The sequence below is a fragment of the Falco punctatus genome, assembly GCF_963210335.1.
Source record: "Falco punctatus genome assembly, chromosome: 9".
Taxonomy (NCBI): domain Eukaryota; kingdom Metazoa; phylum Chordata; class Aves; order Falconiformes; family Falconidae; genus Falco; species Falco punctatus.
Genome location: NC_137589.1, coordinates 42,703,517 through 42,728,833, shown reverse-complemented (window position 1 = coordinate 42,728,833; position 25,317 = coordinate 42,703,517). Strand labels below are relative to the sequence as shown.

At 47.5% G+C, this 25,317-nt stretch overlaps 4 protein-coding genes across 12 annotated transcripts in view; 2 read left to right on the top strand and 2 right to left on the bottom strand.

Moving 5' to 3' along the window:
• Window positions 1–3: 3 nt before the first annotated feature.
• Window positions 4–4,267, bottom strand: PPP6C (protein phosphatase 6 catalytic subunit). The gene is made up of 7 exons (XM_080401440.1): window positions 4,129–4,267; window positions 3,916–4,011; window positions 3,735–3,800; window positions 3,095–3,236; window positions 1,905–1,984; window positions 1,544–1,753; window positions 4–830 (listed from the first exon to the last, which is right to left on the bottom strand). The coding sequence occupies exons 1-7, from the start codon at window positions 4,201–4,203 to the stop codon at window positions 582–584; spliced, it is 918 nt and encodes a 305-aa protein (XP_080257566.1). The 5' UTR covers window positions 4,204–4,267; the 3' UTR covers window positions 4–581.
• A 6-nt stretch (window positions 4,268–4,273) lies between these two features.
• Window positions 4,274–6,957, top strand: RABEPK (Rab9 effector protein with kelch motifs). Of its 2 annotated transcripts, XM_080401435.1 has the most exons (7): window positions 4,274–4,433; window positions 4,526–4,674; window positions 4,753–4,905; window positions 5,133–5,294; window positions 5,870–6,019; window positions 6,200–6,349; window positions 6,568–6,957. In XM_080401435.1, the coding sequence occupies exons 1-7, from the start codon at window positions 4,375–4,377 to the stop codon at window positions 6,858–6,860; spliced, it is 1,116 nt and encodes a 371-aa protein (XP_080257561.1). In that variant the 5' UTR covers window positions 4,274–4,374; the 3' UTR covers window positions 6,861–6,957. The 2 variants fall into 2 exon arrangements, with proteins under 2 accessions (XP_080257561.1, XP_080257562.1); XM_080401436.1 differs by lacking the exon at window positions 4,753–4,905.
• Window positions 6,958–7,827: 870 nt separating this feature from the next.
• On the bottom strand, window positions 7,828–12,068 carry HSPA5 (heat shock protein family A (Hsp70) member 5). The gene is made up of 9 exons (XM_080401420.1): window positions 12,001–12,068; window positions 11,781–11,911; window positions 11,181–11,412; window positions 10,744–10,881; window positions 10,431–10,543; window positions 9,957–10,347; window positions 9,425–9,662; window positions 9,077–9,244; window positions 7,828–8,715 (listed from the first exon to the last, which is right to left on the bottom strand). The coding sequence occupies exons 2-9, from the start codon at window positions 11,894–11,896 to the stop codon at window positions 8,156–8,158; spliced, it is 1,956 nt and encodes a 651-aa protein (XP_080257546.1). The 5' UTR covers window positions 11,897–11,911; window positions 12,001–12,068; the 3' UTR covers window positions 7,828–8,155.
• Window positions 12,069–15,114: 3,046 nt separating this feature from the next.
• The window catches only part of GAPVD1 (GTPase activating protein and VPS9 domains 1), a 31,858-nt gene continuing 21,655 nt past the window's right edge, over window positions 15,115–25,317 (top strand). Inside the window, exons 1-6 of one of the 8 annotated variants that reach the window (XM_080401391.1) lie at window positions 15,413–15,504; window positions 15,673–15,745; window positions 15,933–16,061; window positions 21,964–22,179; window positions 22,584–23,427; window positions 24,655–24,741. In XM_080401391.1, the coding sequence (XP_080257517.1) occupies window positions 21,995–22,179; window positions 22,584–23,427; window positions 24,655–24,741 (1,116 nt within the window). In that variant the 5' untranslated portion in view covers window positions 15,413–15,504; window positions 15,673–15,745; window positions 15,933–16,061; window positions 21,964–21,994. Of the gene's footprint in view, window positions 15,546–15,672; window positions 15,746–15,932; window positions 16,062–17,594; window positions 18,410–21,963; window positions 22,180–22,583; window positions 23,428–24,654; window positions 24,742–25,317 lie in introns of those variants that run through there. The other 7 variants (XM_080401393.1, XM_080401394.1, XM_080401389.1 and 4 more) reach the window with 7 other exon arrangements.

Sequence of the window (25,317 nt, the reverse complement as noted above, 5' to 3'; positions counted from 1 at the left end):
GGATCTGAAAAAAATCAGAACAATTATTTTAATGTACAAATTCAATCGCTGTAGCAGGTTTGTGTAGTTTTAACAAAAAAAAAAGGGGGGGGGGAGGGGGAGGAGCCCTTCCGGCCACTTTATTTTTTATCCACTTAAAACAAGCTACGAGGACGACTCGGCTGGAGGCCGCGGAGCTGTACACAACACAAGGCATTCACAGTCCCACCGTGCGCACTAGGCAGTAACTTTGCTGCTGAAATTTCTTAAAACTTACCAAACAAAATGCTGAATTACACACTGGGACCGAGCCGCTTCCCGGGCACCGCCACGGTGGTGGGGGAAACGCTCCATCTAAACCCAGAAATACGTAGTAACTACATGCAGTAGTATAAATTTCAAGGACATATTACAAATACTCTGAAATTAACTGGGGGGGGGACAACACCCACTTGCTACAGACACCATAATACACAATAAATTTAGATAATTTAAAAATAAAAAAGGCAAGAGGCAGCATTTCAGCAGCAAAGTGCTCAATAAAAAGTACATTGTAAAGGGACAGTACAAGGGAAGAGGGAGACAGCAGGCAGGGAAAGGTCTCAGAGGAAATACGGTGTGGTTGTTCTAGGAGGAATTACACGTTCTGAATCTGGAACTGCGCGGAATAACTTTGGTTCTCTTGTATTTACATCTTTAAAGACCATGATTGACGCAATATTTCCACAGCGGTAGCAGTAATTTGGAGCAGACCATACCGTTACCAATTTCTCATCAAACATGAATTTATAGCCTTCATGAACTAGCTGATGCGCTCTGCAGATGAGTTTTAAGTTGTTGATGTGAACAAACTGCAAAGAAAAAAAAGCAGGTCAGTTCTCTCTGAGCAGCCACTGCCACTGCAGCAGCCCCCTCCAGCGAGGCAGGGCTTACACAGAAGCTTTTTCACCCAGTGCACTGAAAAAAAACAACTACTCGGGTTTTGAGACCCAAACAGTGAGAAACAGTGATGAAACACAGGCGACAGCTGCAATGGCCAAGGCTGTGCTGTCCGCAAAACCCAATCCTTCCCAAATGCACTGCAGAAAGGCTGCAGAGCCAACACAGAACATGAGCGTGGCATTTGTAACACAGCTAGTTCAGAAGCCTGCAAAGGTCAATGCATGTTAGCCCTGAAAAACTGGCTCACTGTTTCCCAAAGCAATGAAACTTAAGTCAAGAGTTGCTAAGAAAAATGGTGGTTTTTTCTCCTAAATCCTTAGAAAAGTACTCTAGTATCACTAAAGTTTGCGTAGTTAATCTCACTGCGTTACACTTTTTAAAAGCAAGATCAGCGTGACCACATCCGGCAGCTGTATTTATGCTTTTAAGTTCAAATGGCTTGTTTTCAAGTTGGCCCAAGCGAACCTTCTCCATCACCACGACTTACTGGCAGTGGTCTTATGAGAAAGCATTGTCTCGCAGCACCCTCGATCTGTTTGTTGCTGGGGTAAATAACAAACTGACCCAAACCATTTCTTTCATACCTGCAGTTACTTTATGTTGCACGCAACAGCATCATTACCTCGTTCGTCACCTTCGCACCAAAGAGCCACCCTGCTCCTCGCGGACTGATTGCCCACGTGTCGACGTCTTCTGGATCAGACCAAACTAGGTCACAGAAGGCGCCTTTGTGAGGAATTTCTTGATTACGTTCAATGGTTCGAATCTGATCGAGTGTCTTGATGTCTGGAGAGAGGCCACCATGCACACAGAGAATCTGCTCATCTATTAACTGCAGGAAAGAAAAAAAGACAGGCATACAAAATCCTCAGTATTGTCATCCAGCCCAGAACACTACCAGTGCGACCCTTAAAGGTCACTAGTTCTAGAATTCACATTCAGGTAATCTATCTGTATTTTTATAACTTGGTGTTTACACTTACAGCTGCTATTGTGAGCATGTCAAAGACTTTGGTACAGTATCTCCAAGCATTAGCATTTCCGTATTTGGTTTGGCACTCATCTGTTAAACAGAGAATTTTTTTCTTCTTAATGGACCAGAAAACATTCAGACAGTAAGATCAGAGGCAAACACATAAAGCACAAGTTGCAAAGTCAGATGTACGATAAAAAACCCTATTAGGAGCACCACAGGGAAGCTGCTGCTGGCCAGGCTCCCCTCAGAAGGGACCAAGGTACCTGCGGGGCTTTGCTTACGGAGCAACATGCCAGGTGGTGCAGAGAAAACAGTCTTGTGCAACAGAGCCGGCGATGCTTTCACTGATTCCCATGGCTGGGCAGCTGGGAACCAATCCCTGACCAGACCAGCCAGGAGCTTAAATTAGCAAATTTTATACAGAAGAACTGAGGTAGGTAGAGAGCATGAACTGACCGGGGCTAGTGGGAGATATTCCTACCACAAAGAGGAGTCACAGCATCTTTGTTTAAAGCTACATGAACATGGCAGTAAACCTGGCAGGCAGGCATTTCCTAAGCAACTTGTGAACATTCCTCCTTTTCTTGTTGACGCATTATCCAAAAGAAAGTATGTCACAGGCTATATTCTTTGTGGCAGGTGTTAGACATTGTCTAGGATTTCCCCAGGTTTTATCACAGCCTCACATGACAAAAAAATAAGTTTCCAAGCAATTTAATTCCCTCAGGTTTTCACACACTTGTTCTGCTGCTTATTTCTTGCCAGTTGCATTTTCCCAGATCCTCACTGTTGACAATGAATGGCTTCGACAGCAAACTCTACATGTGACACTGATTTTTAGTTATACTGAAACTTAAGGGGAATTACAGTCACATCATAACCTTGTGTAGAACCTTTCATTACAAGATAGCAAAGCAAGTTCTGTATAACTACGTGCTCAGTCTCTAAAATTGAATGTGGCACCAAAACCTAGACGCTAGAGGAAAAGAGCGCCAAGATCTGGACTAAAACACATTCTGCTTCACAAAGACAACGATCACATTAACAAATGACAACATCAAGTTCTACCGAGCCCACGCCCCATGCAGTCCCAGGGAAGCCCCAGCAAAAGCTGCATTCAAAATGGATTTCCCAAGGGAAAGACATCGTTTATTACACGTTAGCCCCCACTCAGAAATTGTTTGGATAAAGACTTACCATAAAATCCATATACTTGTGTTATCTGCCTGCTTTCATGATTGCCTCGTAACAGTGTGATACGATCAGGCCACTTAGCTTTTAGTGCAAGAAGGTAAGTGAAAGTCTCAAGACTATAATAACCTCTATCTACAAAGTCACCCTGCAAGTCAAAAAAATATTCGTAAACAGAGAAACAGTCAAATGGAGAATTGCCAAGGGATACACCCCGTTCTACATTTCTCGCGGTACATAACGAACGCTAACACCAAGGGGAAGCTGGGGTCTGCTCGATCTAGGAGAGCATGTTCTTTGGTCACCCAGAGTATCAGATTCGAGCTGGCCACCACACTCACCCAGAGCTGCCCAACAGACATGACGGACCCCCAGCCCCCCCTGGCTCAGGCAGGGTGCTGCTGCAGCACCCACACAGCTCCGCTCGATGGGCATCATGCTCTTCTCTTCCCACATCGCTTTACACCACCTAATTCCTACTTAACTCCACAAAGTAAAACCCGTTGGCAGCAGCCAAACAGTGAAAGCAAAGACAACGCTCCCGGCCAGGGTCTGAAACTCAATGCACCTGGCAGGATTTAACTCGCAAACTCGTTTTTTATAAACGAGACAGGCCAAGGAGCTGGGGCACGCCCGGTGCACGCACCATGAAGATGTAGTTGGTGTCCGGGACCTGGCCGCCGGTCCGGAACAGCTCGCACAGGTCGTAAAACTGCGGAGAGATGCAGCCGCGTGAGGGGGACGGGCCCCGGGGGGCTCAGCGCGGGCGCGGCGGGGCCGCAGCTGGGCCCCGGCGGGGCGGGGCCGCGCCGGCAGCCGTCCGTTACCTGCCCGTGGATGTCCCCGCAGACGGTGACGGGCGTGGAGACGGGCTGGACGTTGGACTCCTCCAGCAGCAGGTCGCACACATAATCGCAGAGGCGCTGCGAGAGAAGAGCGGGTCAGCTCCAGCCCCGGGCCCGCCCGGGCCCGCCCGGCCCCCGCCCCGGCCCGCCCCGGCCCGCTCCGCCCCGCCGCGGGCCCCGCCGCCGCCGCCGCACCTTGAGGTCGTTCTCGGGCAGGTACTTGCAGAGCCGCGCGATCTCCACGTACTTGTCTAGGTCCAGCGGCGCCATCTTGGGACGGCGGCTCGGGACCGGAAGTGGGGCCAGGCACTTCCGGAGGCGGGGCGAGACGCCGACGGAAGCCTGGGGCACTTCCGGCAGGCGCGGGCTGGAAGGTGACAGCCGCTTCCGGCGGGGGCCGCTGCGTGCCGAGCGGCGCGGTCCCCCCCGGCTTGGCCCGCCATGGGCCTGCGGGCGCTGCCGCTGCTGGAGCCAGGCCGCCGCCCGCAGCCGGACAAGTGGTGAGCAGGGCGGGGGGGCGCGGCGCGGCTGACGCTGCCCGGCGCGGCTGACGCTGCCCGGCGCGGCTGACGCTGCCCGGCGCTTCCCGCAGGTACCGGTTGTCTCCGCGCGGTGAGCGGCCCCGCGGGCGCGTGGGCCACGGCTGCCTCTTCCTGCCCGGCGGCGGCCCCGGCCGCGTCCTCCTCCTGGGTGGCGCCGACCCCGCCGGCGCCTTTGCGGACGCCCACTTCGTGGAGCTGGGTGAGGGCCGGGCCGCGGGACCGGGGGGGATGGGGGGAAAGCGAGGGGCCGGGGCCGACCGCTCTCCGCTGCCCGCAGGCGCGCACCGCTGGGCCGCGGCCGGCTGGAGCGGGCTGCGGCCGCGCTACGAGCACGCCACCTGCCTGCCCGCCGGCAGCCCCCCGCGCCTCTGGGTCTTCGGCGGCGCCCACCCGGCGGGGAACCGGAACTGCGTCCAGGTGCTGGACCTCGGTGAGGGCCCGGGGAGCGCGGCGGCGGGGCCAGGCCCCGGGGAGGGCCCGGGAGCGCGGTGGCAGGGGCCGGCCCAGTCACTCAGGGCTGTCCTTGGAGTACGGGCCCCGCGAGCGAGTGGGCATGAAGCTGCCGTCAAGCTCCGCCACGGTGGCTGTCACCTGCAGGGGAAGAGGGTGTTTTCTGTTACCGTGTTGATTGCTTTGTTAATCAAATGTTTTAATTAGAAATGGGAACCTGGAAGAGCCCCGAAGTGAGAGGCGTGCCGCCGCTGCCCAGGACGTTTCACACATCCTCAGCAGCTATAGGAGACTGTCTGTATGTGTTTGGAGGGGGAGAGAAAGGAGCAGAACCGGTTCAAGACCAGCAGCTGCATGTGTTTGACACCGGTACCTCCAGATGCGGGAAGGGCCCTTGCGCCAAACACAGAATCCTCCTCTGTGCAGTGGGAGGGCTGCGCTCCACAGAGACATGGAGATGCTGGCCCCCTGCTTTGGCTACGAGTTTAAGTGGGTGGGTGGGTGGGTGTTCCTCACTGCTGACACACACTTGTCCTTATGTAGTCCCTGGGAACTTGGGCCAGAACAGCAGTGTAAAGCTCTGGGATAAGGAATGCCATGGGAGGTGGGAGTAGTTTGTCACTTCTGCCCAACAGTTGATTCCTTTCTGTGGTGATATTGTCCTGTGCTGCTCGGGTACTGTCAGAGTTGTCCCATTCATTCTTACAGCCCCACGTGCACCACAACACGTTTGCCTTCCAGTTTGAATTAATCTTTAGTGCTACTGGGTGACCAAAACAGCAGAGCAGCGTCGGAGGCCTTGCCTGCAGTTTGCGCTGTGGCGTTAGCTCTTCTCTGACCCCACTGGAGTTGCTTCCTTAGGATGCCTCGGCAGGGCTCTGGGGTCACTGGTTTGTAGAGCTTCCAGAGTTTTCTTCCTAATGCATGTGTACTCCCATTTTTAGCCACCTTGTCCTGGTCCCAGCCGGATACTCACGGTGATCCCCCTTCTCCTCGGCACGGGCACATTGTGGTTGCAGTTGGGACCAAACTGTTCATCCACGGTGGTTTAGCTGGAGACACTTTTTACAATGATCTGTTCTGCATTGATACAAGTAAGTATGGAGATAGGTACTGAGCTACAGCTGTTGTGTGCTGCGTTTTGATTTTGGCAGACCTTTTTTCTAAAAGATCAGTTCTTAAATGCTTGAAATACTATCCCATTTGTTTAAAACAACAAAACTTGCTGTTTTTTTAATGTGCATAACCACAGATGTGTTCTTTTTCTCCAACAGATGATATGAGGTGGGTTAAGATCCCAGCCACTGGCGATGTCCCAGGAGGACGGGCATCCCACTCATCAGCCGTGTTTAAGGATCACTTGTACATTTTTGGTGGGATAGGGCCAGCTGGGACACTAGACACTACATACAAGTATCACACAGGTAGGGAGACTTCTCTGAGATGTGCAGTGGTAAGTGCATGACCCACTCGGTTCCTGGGCTTTGCTGTCCCAAAAGTCTGTACCGCTGCGCTGGGGTTACAGCAGTACAAGACTAAATGCTCTATAATGTTCAAAAGTCATCTAATGGCATCACAGCCCCAGCACACTGTAAGCTGGGGAAGCCATATTTAAAGATGTGAATGTGTTTTTGCACTGCAGAGAGGCAGCAGTGGACGCTCCTACAGTTTGATTCCCCGCTGCCTGCTGGGAGGCTGGACCATGCTATGTGCATCATTCCCTGGCAGGCTGCAAAGAGTGGAGGCACCAGCACCTGGGAGGACAAAGCTGGGGATGAGTCACCTGTGCTGGTGGGCAGCAACGGTGGCCCCCTGCAGCAGGGCCAGGATAAGGGGTGTGCTGAGGGTGCAGTTGTGCACCTGCTGTTTGTATTTGGTGGGATGGACACGCAGGGGGAAATATACAGGGACTGTGTGGTCAGTCTGATTGAATAGCACAGCTGTGGTCCTGCACAGCACCAGCCTTTTCTACGGTTTTATAGTACATCACATTAAGTTGATTCTTTCCAATAAAGAAATTCTTACCCTCAAAGAGGCAGTGCTGTGCTAACACCTCCCCAAGGTAATGGATGGTTTCTGTATGCAGTCCTGCTGGCCAGAGGCAGAGTTCCCTGGGGTGGGTGGCTGCAGAAAGGGTTCAGCTGCTGCAACAGGAGAGCCCAGAGGGGTTGTGGGTCAGGAGAGAGGGCTTCCTGCTGGCTGCAGGAACACCCTCTGCGAAGCCAGTGGTACTTGGAAACAGCATATTCTGGGAGAGGTGAGAGTCTTCACCATTTTTAAAATGAGTGAGTGAAAAAGCCAGAAGCATCCCCCATGCCAGGGAAAAGGTGAAGCACCAAGTGGTTTTAGAAGGTACTACAGCAGGCACCACAAAAGCTCCTTCTGTACTTTGTTCCATTTCTTATCTAATCCCAGGGATAGGACAAGTATCTCAGTTAAGTAAATAAAAAGACCCAAGTTCCAAAGATGACTTTTTTTTTAAATCACATTAGGTGTAGACTAGCTAACTGTTCCATTATCTTGTACAAGACTATGGAAACTATTTTTAGGAGCTTTTATTACTTTCCTGCACTATTTGTGTTTAAGTTGGTCTCCTTCTTCACCTGCTTTGCATTTAAGTTTGCATCATAACTGATGGGGGTAGATAAACCTCTGCTTTCAGGCCTCTCAGCCTTCTTTCCAGCTTTCTCCCCACTACCCCTGGTGCTCTCCTCCACCAGGGAAGCCAGAAGGCTCACAATCCTAGGAAAGGCTTACCTTGAAGGGTCACCATACCAAAGGGCAACTCAAACCCTAGCATTCTGGCTTAATTTGCATCTTGGTTATACCTAGTTGCAGTTAACTATGTAATAGACCTAGCTGCCATTAACTAGGTAACAGAAGGCACAAAACCAGAACAAAGTCCAGTGTAAATAACAAATTTATTGTGGTCACTTCAGGTAGGAAAGTTCTACACCAAATTCATATGACCAGCTTGTTAAATAGAATGCTTCCACTGCCAATACTTCTAAACCCATTTTGCATTTACACTCCCCCCCTGCTACCCTTCCCTCCCCAGACATCAAGCAACTGCTAATGAAAAGCAGTATACAGCCACTTTGGGCTAGCATTTCCAGCTCCACTCACGAGTGAAGATTCAAAGTTACATTCCAAATTAAGAGTTCAATATTTTAAACAAGTGTTCCTGAGTCCAATATATACACACACACCACATTCAGAGATGCCAGTATCTACAACTCATCCTTCTCTGCTGCTTCCTCTTCACCAGGGGGAGGGCCTGCACTTCCATAGAGCTTGCTAACAATTGGCTGAACAACTTCCTCCAGCTCCTTCTTTTTTGCTTTGAAGTCTTCAATGTCTGCGTCTTGATGGCTTTCAAGCCACTCAATCTTTTCCTCTACAGCTTTCTCTATTGTTTCTTTATCTTCAGATGACAGCTTGCCACCCAGCTTCTCTTTGTCCCCAATCTGATTCTTCAGAGAATAGGCATAGCTCTCCAGCTCATTCCGGGCATCAATGCGTTCTTTAAGCTTCTTGTCTTCCTCAGCAAATTTCTCTGCATCATTAACCATCCTCTCAATCTCTTCTGGAGTCAGGCGATTCTGATCATTTGTAATAGTGATCTTGTTTTTGTTCCCAGTGCCTTTGTCTTCAGCTGTGACCCGGAGGATTCCATTCACATCTATTTCAAAGGTAACTTCAATCTGGGGGACACCACGAGGGGCAGGAGGGATGCCAGTGAGGTCAAAAGTTCCCAGAAGATGATTATCCTTTGTGAGGGGACGCTCACCTAGAAGACAATTAGATACAGGGTTTATTTCTTTCCTAGCTGTGGTTTGTGCTTTGGCTGGAATTAAAAACTTTAAAAAGTGTGTAGCCTGACTTGGAACTGTCTAGACACTTCCTACACTATATATGCTATTCCCTCTTACTCTGAAGAGCTCTTCAGAGGTGCAACCATGGTAAAAAGAAAAAGGGACATTTGAAAAAATTCTAGCAACAGCTTTCAATGCAGGTCAGGAAGCCTGATCAGAGCCGTTTCAGACAGCTAGCACTGTTACTGAGCTCTTTTCTATAAAGACATATCCATAAGCATCTACAGCCTTTGTGAGAAGACAGTAGCCAAGTACTGAAGTCCTACAGATTCTTACCTTCATAGACCTTGATTGTCACAGTTGGCTGATTGTCCGAAGCTGTGGAGAAGATCTGAGACTTCTTTGTGGGAACAACAGTATTCCTTGGTATCAGTTTGGTCATTACACCTCCAACAGTCTCAATACCAAGTGTCAGAGGACAGACATCAAGCAACACCAGGTCACCTGGAACAGATCAAGGGTAAGGCTGTAACATGAGTTTACAACTAGAAAGAAACACCACCCCCATCACTGCGCACAGGATCCTGAGGCCTCAGAGGCACACAGCTTCTTCAATCTTTTCCAGCTGTAAGTTCTGCTGCATTTTTGTCAATACCCTTGAAGGAACAGCAAAGGTGTCGTTACCTGTATCTTGGTCCCCAGAGAGAACACCAGCCTGGACAGCCGCACCATAGGCTACAGCCTCATCTGGGTTAATGCCACGAGAAGGTTCTTTCCCATTGAAGAACTCTTTAACTAGTTGCTGTATTTTGGGGATGCGAGTAGAGCCACCAACAAGAACTATCTCATCTATATCAGACTTCTTTAGGTCAGAATCCTCCAGAACTTTCTGAACAGGCTTCATAGTGGAACGGAACAGGTCCTAGAAGGCAAAAACACCCCAACAGGACTGTAAGGCCCTATTCCCACATGCCTCATTTCCCAATAATGCAGCCTTTAGTGTATAAAGGGCAACCACTACAGAGGAGGAACATCAACTGGTTTGTGACCAGCCTTGATGAGGCCTCAGCTGTCACTAACATACACACAGCCCCAGCTACCCTGGCAAGGAGCACTTTCTAGTGCGAGCAGGCAGTTATTTATACTCCAGAGTGCAATGTCACAGCATGAAATACTGCACAAGTCTCCACTCTAGAGCCAAGGCATCTAAACTTACCATGTTCAGCTCCTCAAACTTGGCCCGAGTAAGGGTCTCTGAGAAATCCTCCCCTTCAAAGAAGGATTCTATTTCAATTCTAGCCTGGTGCTGAGATGACAAGGCTCGCTTTGCTTTCTCCACTTCCCGCCTTAACTTCTGCACAGCTCTGTTATCCTTCCTGACATCTTTTCCAGTTTTCTTCTTGTAGAGTTTGATGAAGTGTTCCATAACACGTTGGTCAAAGTCTTCTCCACCCAGGTGAGTGTCACCATTAGTAGCCACAACTTCAAAGACTCCATTGTCAATTGTGAGGAGGGATACATCAAAAGTTCCACCACCCAAGTCGAACACAAGGATATTCTTTTCACCCTCTCTCTTGTCCAATCCATAAGCAATGGCAGCAGCAGTTCTGTATAGGGAACAGCCCACTCAGAAAACTGGGACTACCACCCCCACCTCCCCAGCAGGCAGGATATATGTGAGGCTACTTACGGCTCATTGATGATTCGCATCACATTCAACCCTGCAATAGTACCAGCATCTTTTGTAGCCTGACGCTGAGCATCATTGAAGTAAGCTGGCACAGTAACAACAGCGTGGGTAACCTGAATGAGTAAGACAGTTTTGTTATAGGAATGAAGTAAAAATGCATCACTGGTTATCATCATGGCTGTGGTTATTTATGAATAGCTTATTGTTCTTTAGAGGTGGAAGCCCACTATCTGCTGAGCCACCAAAGGGGCCAGTAGCACTGAATGGTTTAGTTCAGTTAATCTGCAGTTGTTAATAGTGCTCATGAACTTACTTTCTTCCCCAGATAAGCCTCAGCAGTTTCCTTCATCTTTGTTAGGACCATAGCAGAAATTTCTTCAGGAGCAAATGTTTTTGTCTGTCCACCTCCAACATCAACTTGAATATGGGGCTTGGCTTTTTTTTCAACAACCTGAAGAGAACAATGCATACTGTCCCATTCAACAATTCACAGAATTATTCCCACTTGTCTGAGCATTTCCTTCCTTCTGAAGATTAATGAAAGCCAAGCCTCTGTAACAAAACCTGACTGCCAGCCAACAGAAGGAACTGCTAGCTACACACCACAGCTGCATCACTGCACCCCAACCCTCTTGGGAAGGCTAGGGAACAAACGGGCTGCTCAAAAGGGCACCATAACTCAGCAGCCTCTCCTGGCCAGAAGTGTAGGTCCCCCTCCCCCCATCCCCCTCTCCCACGTTCGGGGCCCACCTTGAATGGCAAGTACTTGATATCCTGTTGCACAGAGGGGTCGTTCCAGGTGCGGCCAATGAGCCGCTTCGCATCGAACACTGTGTTCTCGGGGTTGGAGGTAAGCTGGTTCTTGGCAGCGTCCCCGATCAAGCGCTCGCCCTCAGGCGTGAACGCCACGTAGGACGGCGTGATACGGTTTCCCTGGTCGTTGGCGATGATTTCCACGCGGCCATTCTTGAAGACGCCCACACTGGGGGGGGGGCGGGCAGCGGAACCATGAGTCGGTGCTGGGGCCTGCACCCCCCCACTTCCGCTCCTCCCTGCCCGCGGGCCCGCAGCCCCCCCGCCGGCCTCGCCCTGCGCCCCGAGGCCCAGCACAACCCGGGGGCCCACAGCCTGCTACCAACCCCACCCCACCCCCACTCCGAGGGGCTGCTCTGCCCGGGGTGGGGGCCCACAGCCTGCCTCCCCCCGCAATGCCCGCAGGTCGTTCCCCCCCGCACCCCGAGGCCTAGCACCGCCAGCGGACCCACAGGCCCAGCTGCCCCCCCCAACCGCCCCACCACTCGAGGGCCCAGCCGCTCCGCTCCACCTCCCCACGGCCCGCTCCCAACGCACCAGGAGTAGGTGGTACCGAGGTCGATGCCCACCACCGTGCCCACATCCTCCTTCTTCTCCTCGTCGTCCGCCCGCGCGGCGCCCAACAGCAGCAGCGCTAACACGAGGTGCCTCATACCGACCGCGCCGCCCTGCCGAGAAACCGCCGGTCACAAAATGGAGGCGCCCCCCCGCGCGGCCGGCAGCTCCGCCCGCCCTGGGCCCGCACCGCCGCCCTTACCGTCACCACCGCACTCGCCGCGCCCCCAGCCGCTGCTGAACAGCACAGGCGCGCCGCCCGCCCTTATATACCTTACGTTACCCCTTCGTGGAGGCTCGCCATTGGCTGTGGCACCCTCGCTGGAGCTCTCCCATTGGTTGGCTGCTACTAAGCTGGCCTTGCTTGATTGGGGAGAATCAGGCGGTCCCTCTGACATGCCCAGCGCGCCTCCCTCCCGCCACCCCATTGGTTCACCCCGCCGGCGTCGCGGACCTATCAACAGAGAAGCGTGAGCCAAGCGGAGGGAGCCCATTGGCTGGCGGCGGCCGCCATGGCGAGGCCGGGGCCGGGGCCGGGGCCGGGGCCGGGGGGGAGGGACACCTTCTGGAAGTTTCCATGGTTACGGATCCCGGGGGGTGCTCAGCCCGCCATTGCGGGGCCGCGGCCGGGGCAGCTCGCGTCCCCGCGACGCCTCCCGCCCCGGCCGCAGCGGCCCTGCCAGCGCCGCCGGGTCCCCCGCGGGAGATACGTGGAGGCAGGGCCCTGCGGCGGCGCCTGCCAGGCGCGGGGTGACAGCAAGGGCGGCCAGCCCCGAGGGGCCGCGGCCTTCCCTGTGCGTGAAGGGGCGCAGGGCCCAGCCAGGGGCTGTCCTTGGCCAGGCGCCAGGGGCTTCGCTCCAGCGGGGCCAGCGGGTCTCTCGGGGAAGGTGCCACCGTCTGAACCGGGATCCCCTCATTGAGTCACCGTGCCCTCCCTCCTGTAACTCGCTACACCGTGTTACATCAGCCCCTTGGCTGCGCGGGCTGGGAAGCTCCACAGGAAGGCGAAGGCGCAGTCTGTGAGCCTCCCGGATCACCCCTGCCTTACGTAGGTAGCAGGCCTGGCTGCATCGCTGCTGCCTGTTGGTTTGCACTTCTGCAGGTCACACATGCATCTGTTACCTTCGTGCTAATTTTTAAAATCACATCTTAAAGCAAAAATCAATACTACAAAACTCCAAATTAAAAATGAATGTTTTGTGTGATGGAAGAGTAGCATATGATGGGAAATTAAAAGTTGCTCGTCCACCTTTATATAACACCAGGTCTGAAATCTTAACAAAAACAATTTCAGGTAATCATACTATAAAAAAAGGGGCTGCAAACAAAGTGAGGCACCGCTGTGTTCAGGCAGCGTTCTGCAAGTGTAAATGACTTAAATTTTAAGAGTTATCTCTTGTGCCAGTGGGGCCTGGTCCAGCAGCCTGGATTTCTTATGGTTATGAAATGAGGCATTGTAAAACACTGTTGTTACTCAAGACCCACCTGGAAATGCCATTTTGGTCTTGATGCTGTTCTTTCTATTTTGAAGTATATTTTGCATCCTTTATATCTGTTCATGCTTCTCATTTTAAAAATTGAATTATATCTTCATTCACTTTGATTTTCTCCTTTTAAAAATTCTGAGGTGTCTGGCAAATTATTGAGTTTAGTCCTTCAAAGAGAATTATCTCCTAGTGTACCTCTGTGTCCTGAGAACTATAAATGGCATAAGCATTTTTTTTCTTTTTAGGAAACCTCCTGCAGACAAGGTGGGGGAGCGGTTTCATACTTGTAGGCCCTCAGCTTTTCCTCAGTTCTCCAGCGGGAGTGATGTGGTAAATACAGCCGGTATTCTGTATTGTGGTTGGGAATACAGCATGACCACTGGCTGTGCGATACCAGGCATAACAGTTTGCTGGTGCCTTGTGTTTTTGAGCTTGCTGAGCATTTTTTGGTTATATTTCAGTTTGCCGTAGTGGTTTCTGGAATGTTATTTGGATATTAAAAGTTCAATTACATAAGACTTTCTCTTTTATCAGAGAAGAGAATTCAGGGCAGTAACTGTGTCAGTTAAGAAAAAGGCACATAGACAATATTTTGGAGAGCGAGAGATACAAAGTGTAAATGTTCGGCTTTTCTTTCCAGTTGCCTGCTGGGAAGAGCTTTGCAGATAACTTGGGAATGAAAATCAAACAGCTGTGTGTGCTCAGGAGGTGTCCCTTTCCCACTCAAATCACTATCAAGCCTGGATATTGTGCCCTTCTTCACAGGGAGCCTGGGAACTCAGCAGTCCTGGAGGGTTTGCAGCACTGGGCACCATTCAGAGCCTTGGCTGAGCACTGGCGTCGCACACCGTGCCTAGGCATCCCTCTTCTCCAAGTGAGCTATGTGGAACCAACCTAGACTGCAAATAGTACTTGCGAGTACTTTCCCCTCAGAGAACAGGCTTCTTAAAACCTCTGTTGGGACAAATTTTCGTGTAATAAATTATGTTCCACTATTGAGTTTTCCCTGGTATTTCTACTGGGTATAAATTTGACACTTGTGTGTTGCGAGGAGCAGTTACATGCATTGGGAGTTGTGGTTTTCCATCTCTATCCCTGTCCCTGCAGATTGTTTTGTTGCAAGGTTGTTGCAGTGACTTTACCATGTTCCGTCAGCCTGAGCCTCTTGTTTTCTCGTATGGTTGTACCGGGCCCTGTCATGCGTTGGCGAGAGCTGTTTGTTTTCTGAGAATCTTGAAATGCAGGGCAAAGTGAGAATACTTCTGTGCCTGTATTGCAGTCATCACGGCCGAGGCTGGAGCGATGTCTGTTGCTGTTTATAATGAAGCAATCGCTACGCTCAAGACTGGATTGCTCTGTTCTGAGCAACACTTTCGCACTTGACATAACTTGTGAACGACTTTGCTGGTGCTTTTTTGAACCACTGTAACAGCCAATGCTGACATACCTTACCTGCTTGTCAATGATGTCCTATAGATATGTAGATGTCCTATAGATACATATAGGGGATGTCCTATAGATACATAGGTGTCCTACAGATACATGTAGCGATGTCCTATAGATACGTAGATATCCTATAGATACATATTGTGACGTCCTATAGATACGTACCAGCTACCTCAATGCCGGTGCGAGGGGGATTGATTTTTCCACACCCAGCCCTCCTCCACCCCTCTGAATTCTCTCGGCAGAGCTTTTCTCTGAATAGGGATGGGGTGAGGAAGGGGCTGAGGTGCTGTTTAGTAGTGAAGGGGGGTGCTCGGTGCTGGGGTTTGGCTGGAGGGAGGGCTCCAGCGCCTGAAGGGGAGGCATGGGCCAGGGCCGAGGGGAGCGGGGGCCGGCGGTGGAGCGGAGCTCCCCCCGCTCCCCCCCTGGCCCCGGCCGAGGGACTACATGTCCCAGGAGCGCGGTCGCCGTCGCCGCCCGCCGCCTGCGCAGTGCCGCGCCGTGCCGCGCCTGGCTCGGGGCCGCAGCGGGAGCCGGGCGGCGGCGGAGCCGGGGCGCTGGCCGGGTACGGGCAGGCTCGTACCCGCCCCCCCCGCCCCCCCCCCCGCCTCTCCACAGCACCGCTTGGCTTCCCCCCCCTCGCTGTGTTGCAGGGAGGAGGAGGAAGGCGAGGCCAGGCCACCTCACAGCCCTCCCGCCGGCCCGGGGCCTGACGAAACCCGTCGGTTTTGCAGGGAATCGAGGGGGCAGCGCTGCGGGACCCTGAACCGTGGGTAGGTGGGCTGTTTCTTCCCGTTGAGCTCCCAGGAGGAAGGTTTGTGCAGGGGGGGAAGGCTGGTGCGCGGGGTATGGCGGGGGGTGTGCGTGTGTGTGTGGACCGAGAGAAGTTGGCCCTAAGATTTTTCCTCCAGTGTTTATCTGTGTCTTTTTTTCCCCGTCAGCCGCCTCCGGCCGGAGCCAGCCCTACCTGCCATGTTAGTGCTGGAGAACCGGTAGTTCTGGAGGTTTGTGGAGGTATTTGAAAAATTGCAGCCCTTGGCTGGGCCCTCCATGCTCGGCCGCCGCCGGACTGGGTGACGGGTTGCTGCCCAAGTGACTCGGCGTCAACGTCGCTGCCATCTCCGTCGTGGCTTTTGCGTTAGGCAGTTCTAAAACTTGTAACTCAGCGAGTATCGTGACTTCCCTTTTTTCTTACTAACAGCCCCTTCACGCTGAAGAACTTGATCGAGCGAGTATCTTTCTTGCAAAGTCATGATACCGTGCTCTGAAGGGAGAGAGCCGTTACGATTAAGCTCTCAAACCGAGCATGTGACACTACACTCACCGATAGGTAAAATGCTATTTTTGTGGATGGTGCAGTTGACCCACAAGCAGAAGCTGCAATTTAAAGATGATGGAGGGGGGAGAATGGCACAGGCACTACATGAAAACTGAAATACCGTGCTCTGTAAAAGTAGCAGGATGGTGGTCTTGGGAAGCAGACTTTTAAACTGCTGCTGCTATGGAGGGTTCCAAAATATTTAAGATACTCCACACCAGGGTTTTGGTGTGAGATTTGTCAGGTCCTGGAGGATTTACGCTGTCAGTATGTGCTCTAGCAGCAGTTAGCCTGCATGGTGGCCCGTGGATGGGATGTTTCAGGGTGAGGAAGGGAGCTACTGTTGAGAGAAGGGTCTGGGAACAGGTTGTTTTTGTCAGTTTGAGCAGCTCAGAGTTCTGCACTTCTTCTGACTAGAAGTTTATTAGTGCAACTCCTTACATAAGGGAAACTCCTCTTTCTAGCATCGCAAGCAATTGGAGTAGATTTTAGCATGGTTATATGCTTTTGTTGATTTTATGCAACACGGTAATACTGTAATGGGTAATTAGTAGCCAGCTGATCCTGTGCATTACTGGTAAGTTCTGTTGAGAGGCATGAGAAACGAGGTGCTCCTTGCACATAGATCTTGCAGGATAGACAGCGTGTTCAACGCTAGTTGTAGAACAGCCACTGGGCAGAAACAAACTTGAGGTATGAGTTTCTTATTAATATTGATTAGATGTTGAACTGTAGCAAATTGAAATGCATTTTGCATGTTGTACACGTGTTTTGAGACGGTGGGTATAAGGTGAGAGTTCAGCAGATAAGTGAGGTTGTGGTGAGCTGTCCTACTGAAAAATGGACTTTTTTAGCTCAACTTTGGGAGATAGGCTGTTAGCTCGTATAAAGAAATAAGGCTTGTTAGTTATTACTATAAATACTAATGAAGAAGGAGGTACTGCATCTGAGGTGAATTAGCATGAAAGCTATTTGAGCTTGCTTAGGTATTAATTTTCAGCAAGACAGAGTGATTTCAGTTTTGCCTTGCCCTGCCCTGCCTACGTTAGATCTGCCCTAACTTGCTTTGGAAGTTGAGTCTTGCGTAGCGAGACTCAGGAGGAGCAAATAACCCTGAGCAGGAAACTCTGGAGGAGGAAGAAGTATGTGGTGTACTAGCAGTATTTACTACTTCACTTAGTCTCTTTTTCTGTCAACTGAATTGCAGAAATATTCAACGGAGATGTCACTTGTTTCTGCATGCTGCAATACAAAGCCACATACTTTGTAAGATGGAGTTCAGTACCTAAAGATTGAATGTAGTGCTTTGCAGGATTTTCAAGCATAGGAAGCAATCTGTGTCCTGCGTTTGTCAAAGGCATAGATTGTCTGGGGTGCTGAACAAACATGTCATGCTGACAGCAGGGCAAAACACCTTAGATGCTGTCAAGTCCTATGTTGTGGAACATCATGAAGTGAAATTGTTTGGATTGTTGTGCCAAGCTTCTCCTACTGCGTCACAGCTCTCAGTAGGTTAGTAAGTAGTCTTGAAATAACTGACCGAAAATTTGAAATGTTTTCACAGCAAAATGAAATTACTGGGATTGGAAAATAATTTGCACATAGCAGGAGCTGATATCTGTTGTTCCTTCAGCCACAGCAGATTGTTGGATATCTAAATTTCCTAAACTGTCTCCTTTATACAACTACCTACAGACATCTATTATTTCCAGTATGGTGCATGGTAGTCATAAACCAGGTAACTGGGTAATTATGGGCACCTTTTTGTTTACCAGAAACTGATAAGGTAATCTGACAAACAACATTCTGGAATTAGTATCAGTTGAAGCTGCTGCCGCTCACTCTGCTCTAGTGCTGCCTTCTGTGGTGTGTTACCAAATATGTAACTGTGGCTAATTGCTTCTAAAGCTCTTGTCCTGAACACTGGCGGGGAGTGAATGTTGTGTGGTCTGGTCAGAGAATGCAACTGTTGTTCTTTCATACTGATCATGAAGGGAAGAGGTTTTTGGAAAGGGGGGCAGCCCATGCTGTGTAGGTGTGTCAGTGGTACAATAGTTTCTTCTTTTAAGACAGCTGCATTAATAGTATTGGTATCTGAAGAAAGTAATAGCACGTGCATCTTGCTTAACTAGGTTTTTTTTGTTTTCTTTACTGTGGTGTAGGTTTTCTTTCGAGCCTGTCTGAAGCCTGCTGAAGTACTGTGTGTATTAAACTACCCGCTTGACATCTCTAGTGTTCTGAAATGTCTGCCAGAAACTTAAGGCGAAGACGAAGTTGCTCGCTATACTTGTGCAACTTCAGAATAATTCATTTGTAAAAACTGCTAAATGAGAGTAAATGAGGCGGTCCTCTTCACAGAGGTATATTTCAGTAGCAGTCACTAGCAATCACATTACTCTAATTTTTATGAAGGATTGTAAAGATGGGGAAACTGCTGATCCCTTTTTCCTGTGCATAGGGTAAAAACTGCTGTCGTGCAGTTGACTTCCTGCAGATCGACAGGAAAATCCTGTGGATTTTTATCATTCTTGACTTAAGTGGTAGTTATTAACCTGCTGTGGTTCAGTTCCAAATCAGTTCTCTTGCTTTCATTAGTTCTGTTGCTCTACAGTAGAGATCAGGTAAGATGGACACATGGGTAGTGGCCAATTGATAGGATGTTATCAAGTAGTCATGGGACCAGTATATTTAGAAGTGCAGATGCAGGTAATGGTAGTCTTTGGAGCCTTGTTTTGTACAGGGCCTGAAGTTCATGGTGGCAATTAGTTTACAGAAAGTCAGAATGCACAGCACTGTGCAACTTCTCACAGTTACTCGGTGCTTCGGTGTCTCTGTTTAATGGCTGTGATGCTCTGTTGTAAGGAGATGTGTAAATCACTTGTATGTTAGGTGGTAACTTCACTTTCTGAGTATGTGTGAGGCCCATACTGTCTTTGTGGGTGTTTTTTAGGTGGCATTGCAAATGGTACAGTATTGTTTTGCAGTAGTCTGACATTTTCTGCTCTTCTGTTGTTCATTTTGTTTGCTGGACAGATGGATTATATGCATGCTTATTAGGACTCTGACCTGTATGGGAGTCTTATTTGCTTTCTGAGTGTTAACTGATTTTTATATATATATTTTGTTTTTTTACTTGTCAGTAGCTCCAGAAAAGGTTACCAGCAATTTAATGGCTATTTTGATAATCACAATTTAACAGAAAAAGTATATTGTTTCCACTTTGTCTCTCTTGCTGACTGGAGTTTGCTCCCACCTGTGGGCGAGGGGAGAAAGAACAGTCTTTCCTCAGAGGCTGAAAGCTGTCAGAGTGCTTAGCCCTTCCCTGGTGCTGAAAACATCTTCTCTAGTAACAGAAAAAAAAAAAAAAAGTGAAACAGAGAAATCACTTCTAGGTATATAAGACACCTCAGAAGCTGTTTAATCAGCTTGTCTACTGTTAAATGTGTTTGTAACGAGTGACACAAAAATAGAAACTTGTTTTGAAATTTGGCAAGGCAAAAGCATAGGGACACAGGCGAAATCAAAAGGCTGTTCATAGGGGGTACCCCATGTGGGTCCTCTATTCCTTCCCAAAACTGCTTACAAGCAGGAGAGCCGCTTGGACTAACTCTCTGTCCAGAAATGCGGAGCCTGTGGGTGGCCACCTTAAAATGGGAAATGCCAACTAAAACTGTTAAGGCTTGATAAACTACGAGCAACTGTTAAGAACTGCCTTACAGCAGAAAGCATCTGAAAAGACAGAAGATAGTTCTGCACATCTTGTGTATGTGTATTTTTATGGATGCAACTTCTTTTTCTTGCTGGTATCAATAGCTCATAGTCTGATAACTAGCTACTACTGTGTTTGCAGGCAGTGTCAAGTTTAATGCCAGGGTTTTTTTGCAAGCCCTTAAATTCTGGGGCTAAAAATAAATTTGTTGCAAGAAGTTGTTATTTGTTTCTGGAAGAACTTTGGCAGTAATGTCAGTGTTTCTTTTTCTAATCATTTCTCTGAGACTGTCCCAGTTAAAAATGTCTAAATCAGTGTATCCTTCAAGTTCCTTGCTTGATCTCATCTTTGGATGTATGAGCTGTAGCCACTGATTAGAGTTGCTGGATTTTTTTGTTTGGGTTTTGGGTTGGTTTTTTTGAGTGTGTTGTTTTTGGGGTTTTGGGTTTTGTTTTTGAGAGAGCATTAGATACACAGTTGTCTGTATCTGCTAGGAATGGTCTTTAAACCATCAGGTGTAATAAGACTGCAATATTTCATGCATAAAGACTTGTGACAGCATCTCTTTTCGTCTCTGCTAGGGTTTTGGTTGTGGGGTTAAAACTACAGATGAAAGAACTTAACACGCACAAGGAGCAGTGATGGCTGTCAGTGCACCTGGTTATCAGGCTTTCTCCACACACTGAAAAAAACCCAACAAATGTAAAACCTGTGCCTAATTAGGGAGCTAATCTGTATTCTTCAGAGAAGATCATCTCCTGCTAGGCTGGGCAGTGAACCACAGATCTTTAAAACACTAAAGGGCAGAGCATTAGGCTGGTGTATGATACATTATTTGTGGTTTCTCAAGGATGGATTAAATGGTTTTGTGAAGCAAGGCTTCTCTGGAGTTGCTACAGGTTGTGGGAAGTAAGTTTTACATTTAACTGTAGTATGGCTTTGAGGGGTTCATTGCCAGATCCTGTGACAGCTCTGACCTGTGTCCATTACCAATATAACTGATAGACAGCTGTTATAGACAATATCTGGATCAAACCCTTTTTCTTCCCAAATTAACTAGTATGACTGTTAGTTCTGGTGGGGAAGAAGACATAAAGCAGTTTATCATTAATTCCATGGAAACAATCTGATCTGCATGATTCTGCCCCTTCCCTTGTTACCATTAACACAGTTGATGTTTTTTTTTTCTTCTGTAGAGTTAATTTTTAGATGGATTAGCTCCTTGAACTTGTTTTGAATGGTGTGGTACTCTTAGTTTATCTAACTGGTAACCAAGATGTTTTCTAATTATGAAGTTAGAGCTGATGTTAGATTGAGACATAACAGTAGTTTGTGTAGATTTTCGTTCCTGATGTGCTATGAAAGCCCACAGTTGTTTCAGATTTTCTGTCTTTAAAACAATATTTTTTGAGCATAGTCCAAAGAAATATTCTTCTGAATTGAAATATTTGAGGATTTTTTTTCTGAATGAATTCTACTGTTGAGCAAAGTCTTCAGCTATATTTCCAACTTCTGCCTTATCTGGGTGTTGATAAGTCTTGATTTTATAATATCTTTTAAAATCGGTAATATTATTATTTTTATTTTTCTTAGCAGAAAAGACCAATATTGGGAGCTTGGTGTTTTTTATGCACAGGTTAGAGAGGGCATTTGTTTTAACAGGCCAGAGATAACTGTACTTGGATAGGGCTGTGTTATGTGGACATGCTTTCAGGCAAAGTATTAAGTACAGAAATCTTTTTGCCAATTCACAAGACAGTGAGTTGGAATGGGACTCCTCTTCATCTCCCTGAGCTGGTCACCTAAGCTGTAGCCAGGGCCACATCTCTCCAAGTAATAGCCAGTTTCTTACCTTGTGTATTGGAGGCATGGTGCAGGAGTTCTGTAGCGCTGTACTGTATTACTATTTCAGTTCATGAGTGTGAGTTGAAAATACCATTTGCAGGTGTCCCTGATGTGCTGACAGAACAAGGGGTTAATGAAGTTGGTAATTAGGAAACTTTGCATTAAGAAAGAGTGGCTCAGTCATTAAGTGGGTGGGCTGTGGATTTGAGAGAAGGTATTACTATGCTGACATGGAAGGGGCATCAGCAGTATTTACTGCTAAGTGTGAGTTTATGAACTGCTTATTGCTTCATTGGGGCTGGCAGAACTTATTCCCTACCTGTTGAAATTCACCTGTTTCTTTTTCTTTCTTCTTTTTAGTGAGTACTGTGTAACCCACTCGCTGCCCAAGATGGTGAAGCTAGATATACACACGCTGGCTCATCACCTCAAGCAGGAACGGCTGTATGTAAACTCAGAAAAGCAACTTATTCAAAGGCTCAATGCAGATGTATTGAAGACAGCTGAAAAGCTGTACCGCACGGCATGGATTTCCAAGCAGCAAAGGATTAACTTGGACAGACTTATCATAACAAGGTGACTTGGGAGGGTGGGGTGGTCCTGGGAAGAACAAGCTCCTAAACCTCTGTGAATTGCAGCAAATCCATCAGATTTTTTACACTTAGTATCTGAAGTCCTTTGCTGTACTAATCATAAAAATAGTAAGGTTTTAAAGCAAATCTCAACTAGGGGATCTGACTCACCTGAAAGTTATTTGTTGGCTGTTTAAGCTACCTTTTTTTTTCATATATGTGTTTGGCTTCTGTTTGTCATTTATGGGAACAAACTCTTCTTATTCCTGAATTTGCAAATCATTTTTATTAACTGTATGTAAAGACTTTTTTCCTTGGTGGTAGTCTTGTTAATAGATTGACCACGTAACATCTTTTATGAAGTTTGCTTGAGATTTACTTAAACTGTTTCAATGTTTTTCTTTAAAGTGCTGAAGCTTCTCCTGCTGAATGTTGCCAGCATGCTAAAATCTTGGAGGACACGCAGTTTGTGGACGGATATAAGCAGTTGGGATTTCAGGAGACTGCTTATGGAGAATTCCTAAACAGATTGAGAGAGAACCCTAGGCTTATTGCATCCTGTCTGGTTGCTGGAGAGAAGCTCAACCAGGACAACACTCAGAGCGTCATTCACACGGTCTTCACCTCCATTTATGGCAACTGCATCATGCAGGAGGATGAGAGCTACCTCCTCCAGGTCCTCCGGTACTTGATTGAATTTGAACTCAAGGAAAGTGACAACCCTAGGCGGCTGTTGAGACGAGGCACCTGTGCATTCAGCATCTTATTCAAACTCTTCTCTGAAGGACTCTTTTCTGCAAAACTTTTTCTTACTGCAACTTTACATGAGCCAATCATGCAGCTTCTGGTCGAAGATGAAGACCACTTGGAAACTGATCCAAACAAATTAATTGAGAGATTCTCCCCAGTACAACAGGAAAAGTTGTTTGGAGAAAAAGGCACAGAAAAGTTCAAGCAAAGAGTCCAAGAGATGGTTGACTCTAATGAGGCCAAGCTGGTGACCTTGGTGAACAAATTCATTGGCTATCTCAAACAAAACACGTACTGTTTTCCTCACAGCTTGAGATGGATTGTGTCACAAATGTACAAAACGCTGTCGTGTGTAGACAGGCTGGAGGTTGGGGAGGTCAGAGCAATGTGCACAGATCTTCTTCTAGCGTGTTTCATCTGTCCTGCAATTGTTAACCCAGAACAGTATGGGATAATTTCTGATGCTCCTATAAATGAGGTGGCAAGATTTAATCTGATGCAGGTATGACTCACTTTAAAGTAGTCTTACGAGAAATGTTCTTGACCTTTTTTTTCCACTTTCTAGTGGATGTTGCTACAGTAAAGGTACTGTCCCTCTTACCTAAAGGTGAATGCTAACAAAATATTTGTGTTAATCGTTGTTGAAAAAGCATGCTCTAAAGTTTGTTTGCTTAAAATATTGGCTTAAAAATTGATAGCGCATATTCCTTTATCTCTTAGAGGAGTTGCGAATGTATTTTAAAAGCTATTATAAGGGATGGAAACTGAAGTCTAAAAGTGATTGTAAGATGAATACTGGAATGTGTGAAAAGGAATGTTGTGCTGTTCTCGCTTGTGTTAAATATTATGTCAGGTGTTGCACAAAATAATGAAATATTTTGCTGAAAGAACCTTGTTGCCTGGCAGTAATGACCAGTGTTTCTGGTGGGTGGCTATCTGCCCTTTCATTAAACCTTAGAGTATTCCCCAGTCCTCATGGCAAATTTTTGTCTTTGTGCAAGTACTTGGGCAATTTAATGACAGTATGTAGACGTGTAGTCTGAAGGTATTAAGCAACACCTGTCTGAGAATATTCCCCGCACAAGTAACAAAAGCCTACTTTTTAATGTTGTCTATAAACTGGACAGTGAGGACAGTGAGTGTTTCTCACAGTATAATCATTCTAGTGACTTGCCAGTGTTTTTCTGAAATACGTTAGCAATCCTCTCCTGTATCACTGCCTGCATGTTGTAGCAGAGCTTGCAGATGGTGACTCTTTAAAACTGAAAGTTGTTGTGCAGTTGAAGATTAATAAGGATTATATACTCTGAAAAAAGGGTTAACCCTCTCGCTATTTTTTTTCCTCCAGCATATTCTTAGTAAAATACATACAGCCTTTAAAAATCTCTGAGTTTAAGATGACCTAGATTCAACTCAATTCTGGTGTACTGTAAAAACAAAACACACTTTGTTCCTGGGAAGGAGGGAAGTATGGATGCTCATAGCATATTAGGTGTGCAGATTTTCTTGTTAAATGCAATGACTACTTTTTTTGATAAAGTTTCTTGCATTTTTTTCTGCCCTGAAAGCAAGTACAAGACTCTGTCCATTCAATCAAAAGTATTTATTGGAGTATTAATTAGGAAAAGAATAAGAACCGAGGAGTTTTTTTAACTATTTTTTTTTATAATCAGGTCTATCATGATGTTGGTTTGAAATGCTTATTCTTCATACTTCTTTTTCATTTCAGGTTGGGAGACTTCTGCAGCAATTGGCAATGACAGGTTCTGAAGAGGGAGATCCACGCATGAAGAGCAACCTTGCTAAATTTGACAAGGTAAGAATCCAGGCTAAAAAAAGCTATGGCTCCTGTGTGTACTTCATTCTTTTGCAGGCTCTTTTTTTCAGACATTGCAAAGGACTTACTAAGTGTTTAACTTCCAAGTTATATGTACTGAAAAGCAGATTAAATCCTGCACAAAGCTGGGAACAAAATCTTAAGTACTAGAATTAAGGGTCAGGGATTCTTGCTTCACCCTTACATAACACTTCTTAAAAGAAATTTACAAAAAAGAAATTGAAGGAAGTTACCTTTTAAACTGAAATGCTGAATTACCATCTCTGTTTTTTTCCGCTGAACCAAAAGAAAACACTTTGATCTGAAGACAACTTTTGTATGAAATCTGGTTTAACACCAGGTAATTTGTTAGTACAAGTAACTTGTTTTCCTTTTTTGCGTAGTTTTGCTTTTTTTGTTCAGCTTTTCCTTTGTTAGTATGAATAGTCCATAGCAATACTGAAATTAGCTTCATCAGAGGAACAGTGAAGCTAATGATCTGTGATGTATTATCTTATGTTTAAAAACCTGCTGATTTGCTTGTGTAACTTCCAGGTTTCTGATGATTATAATTAT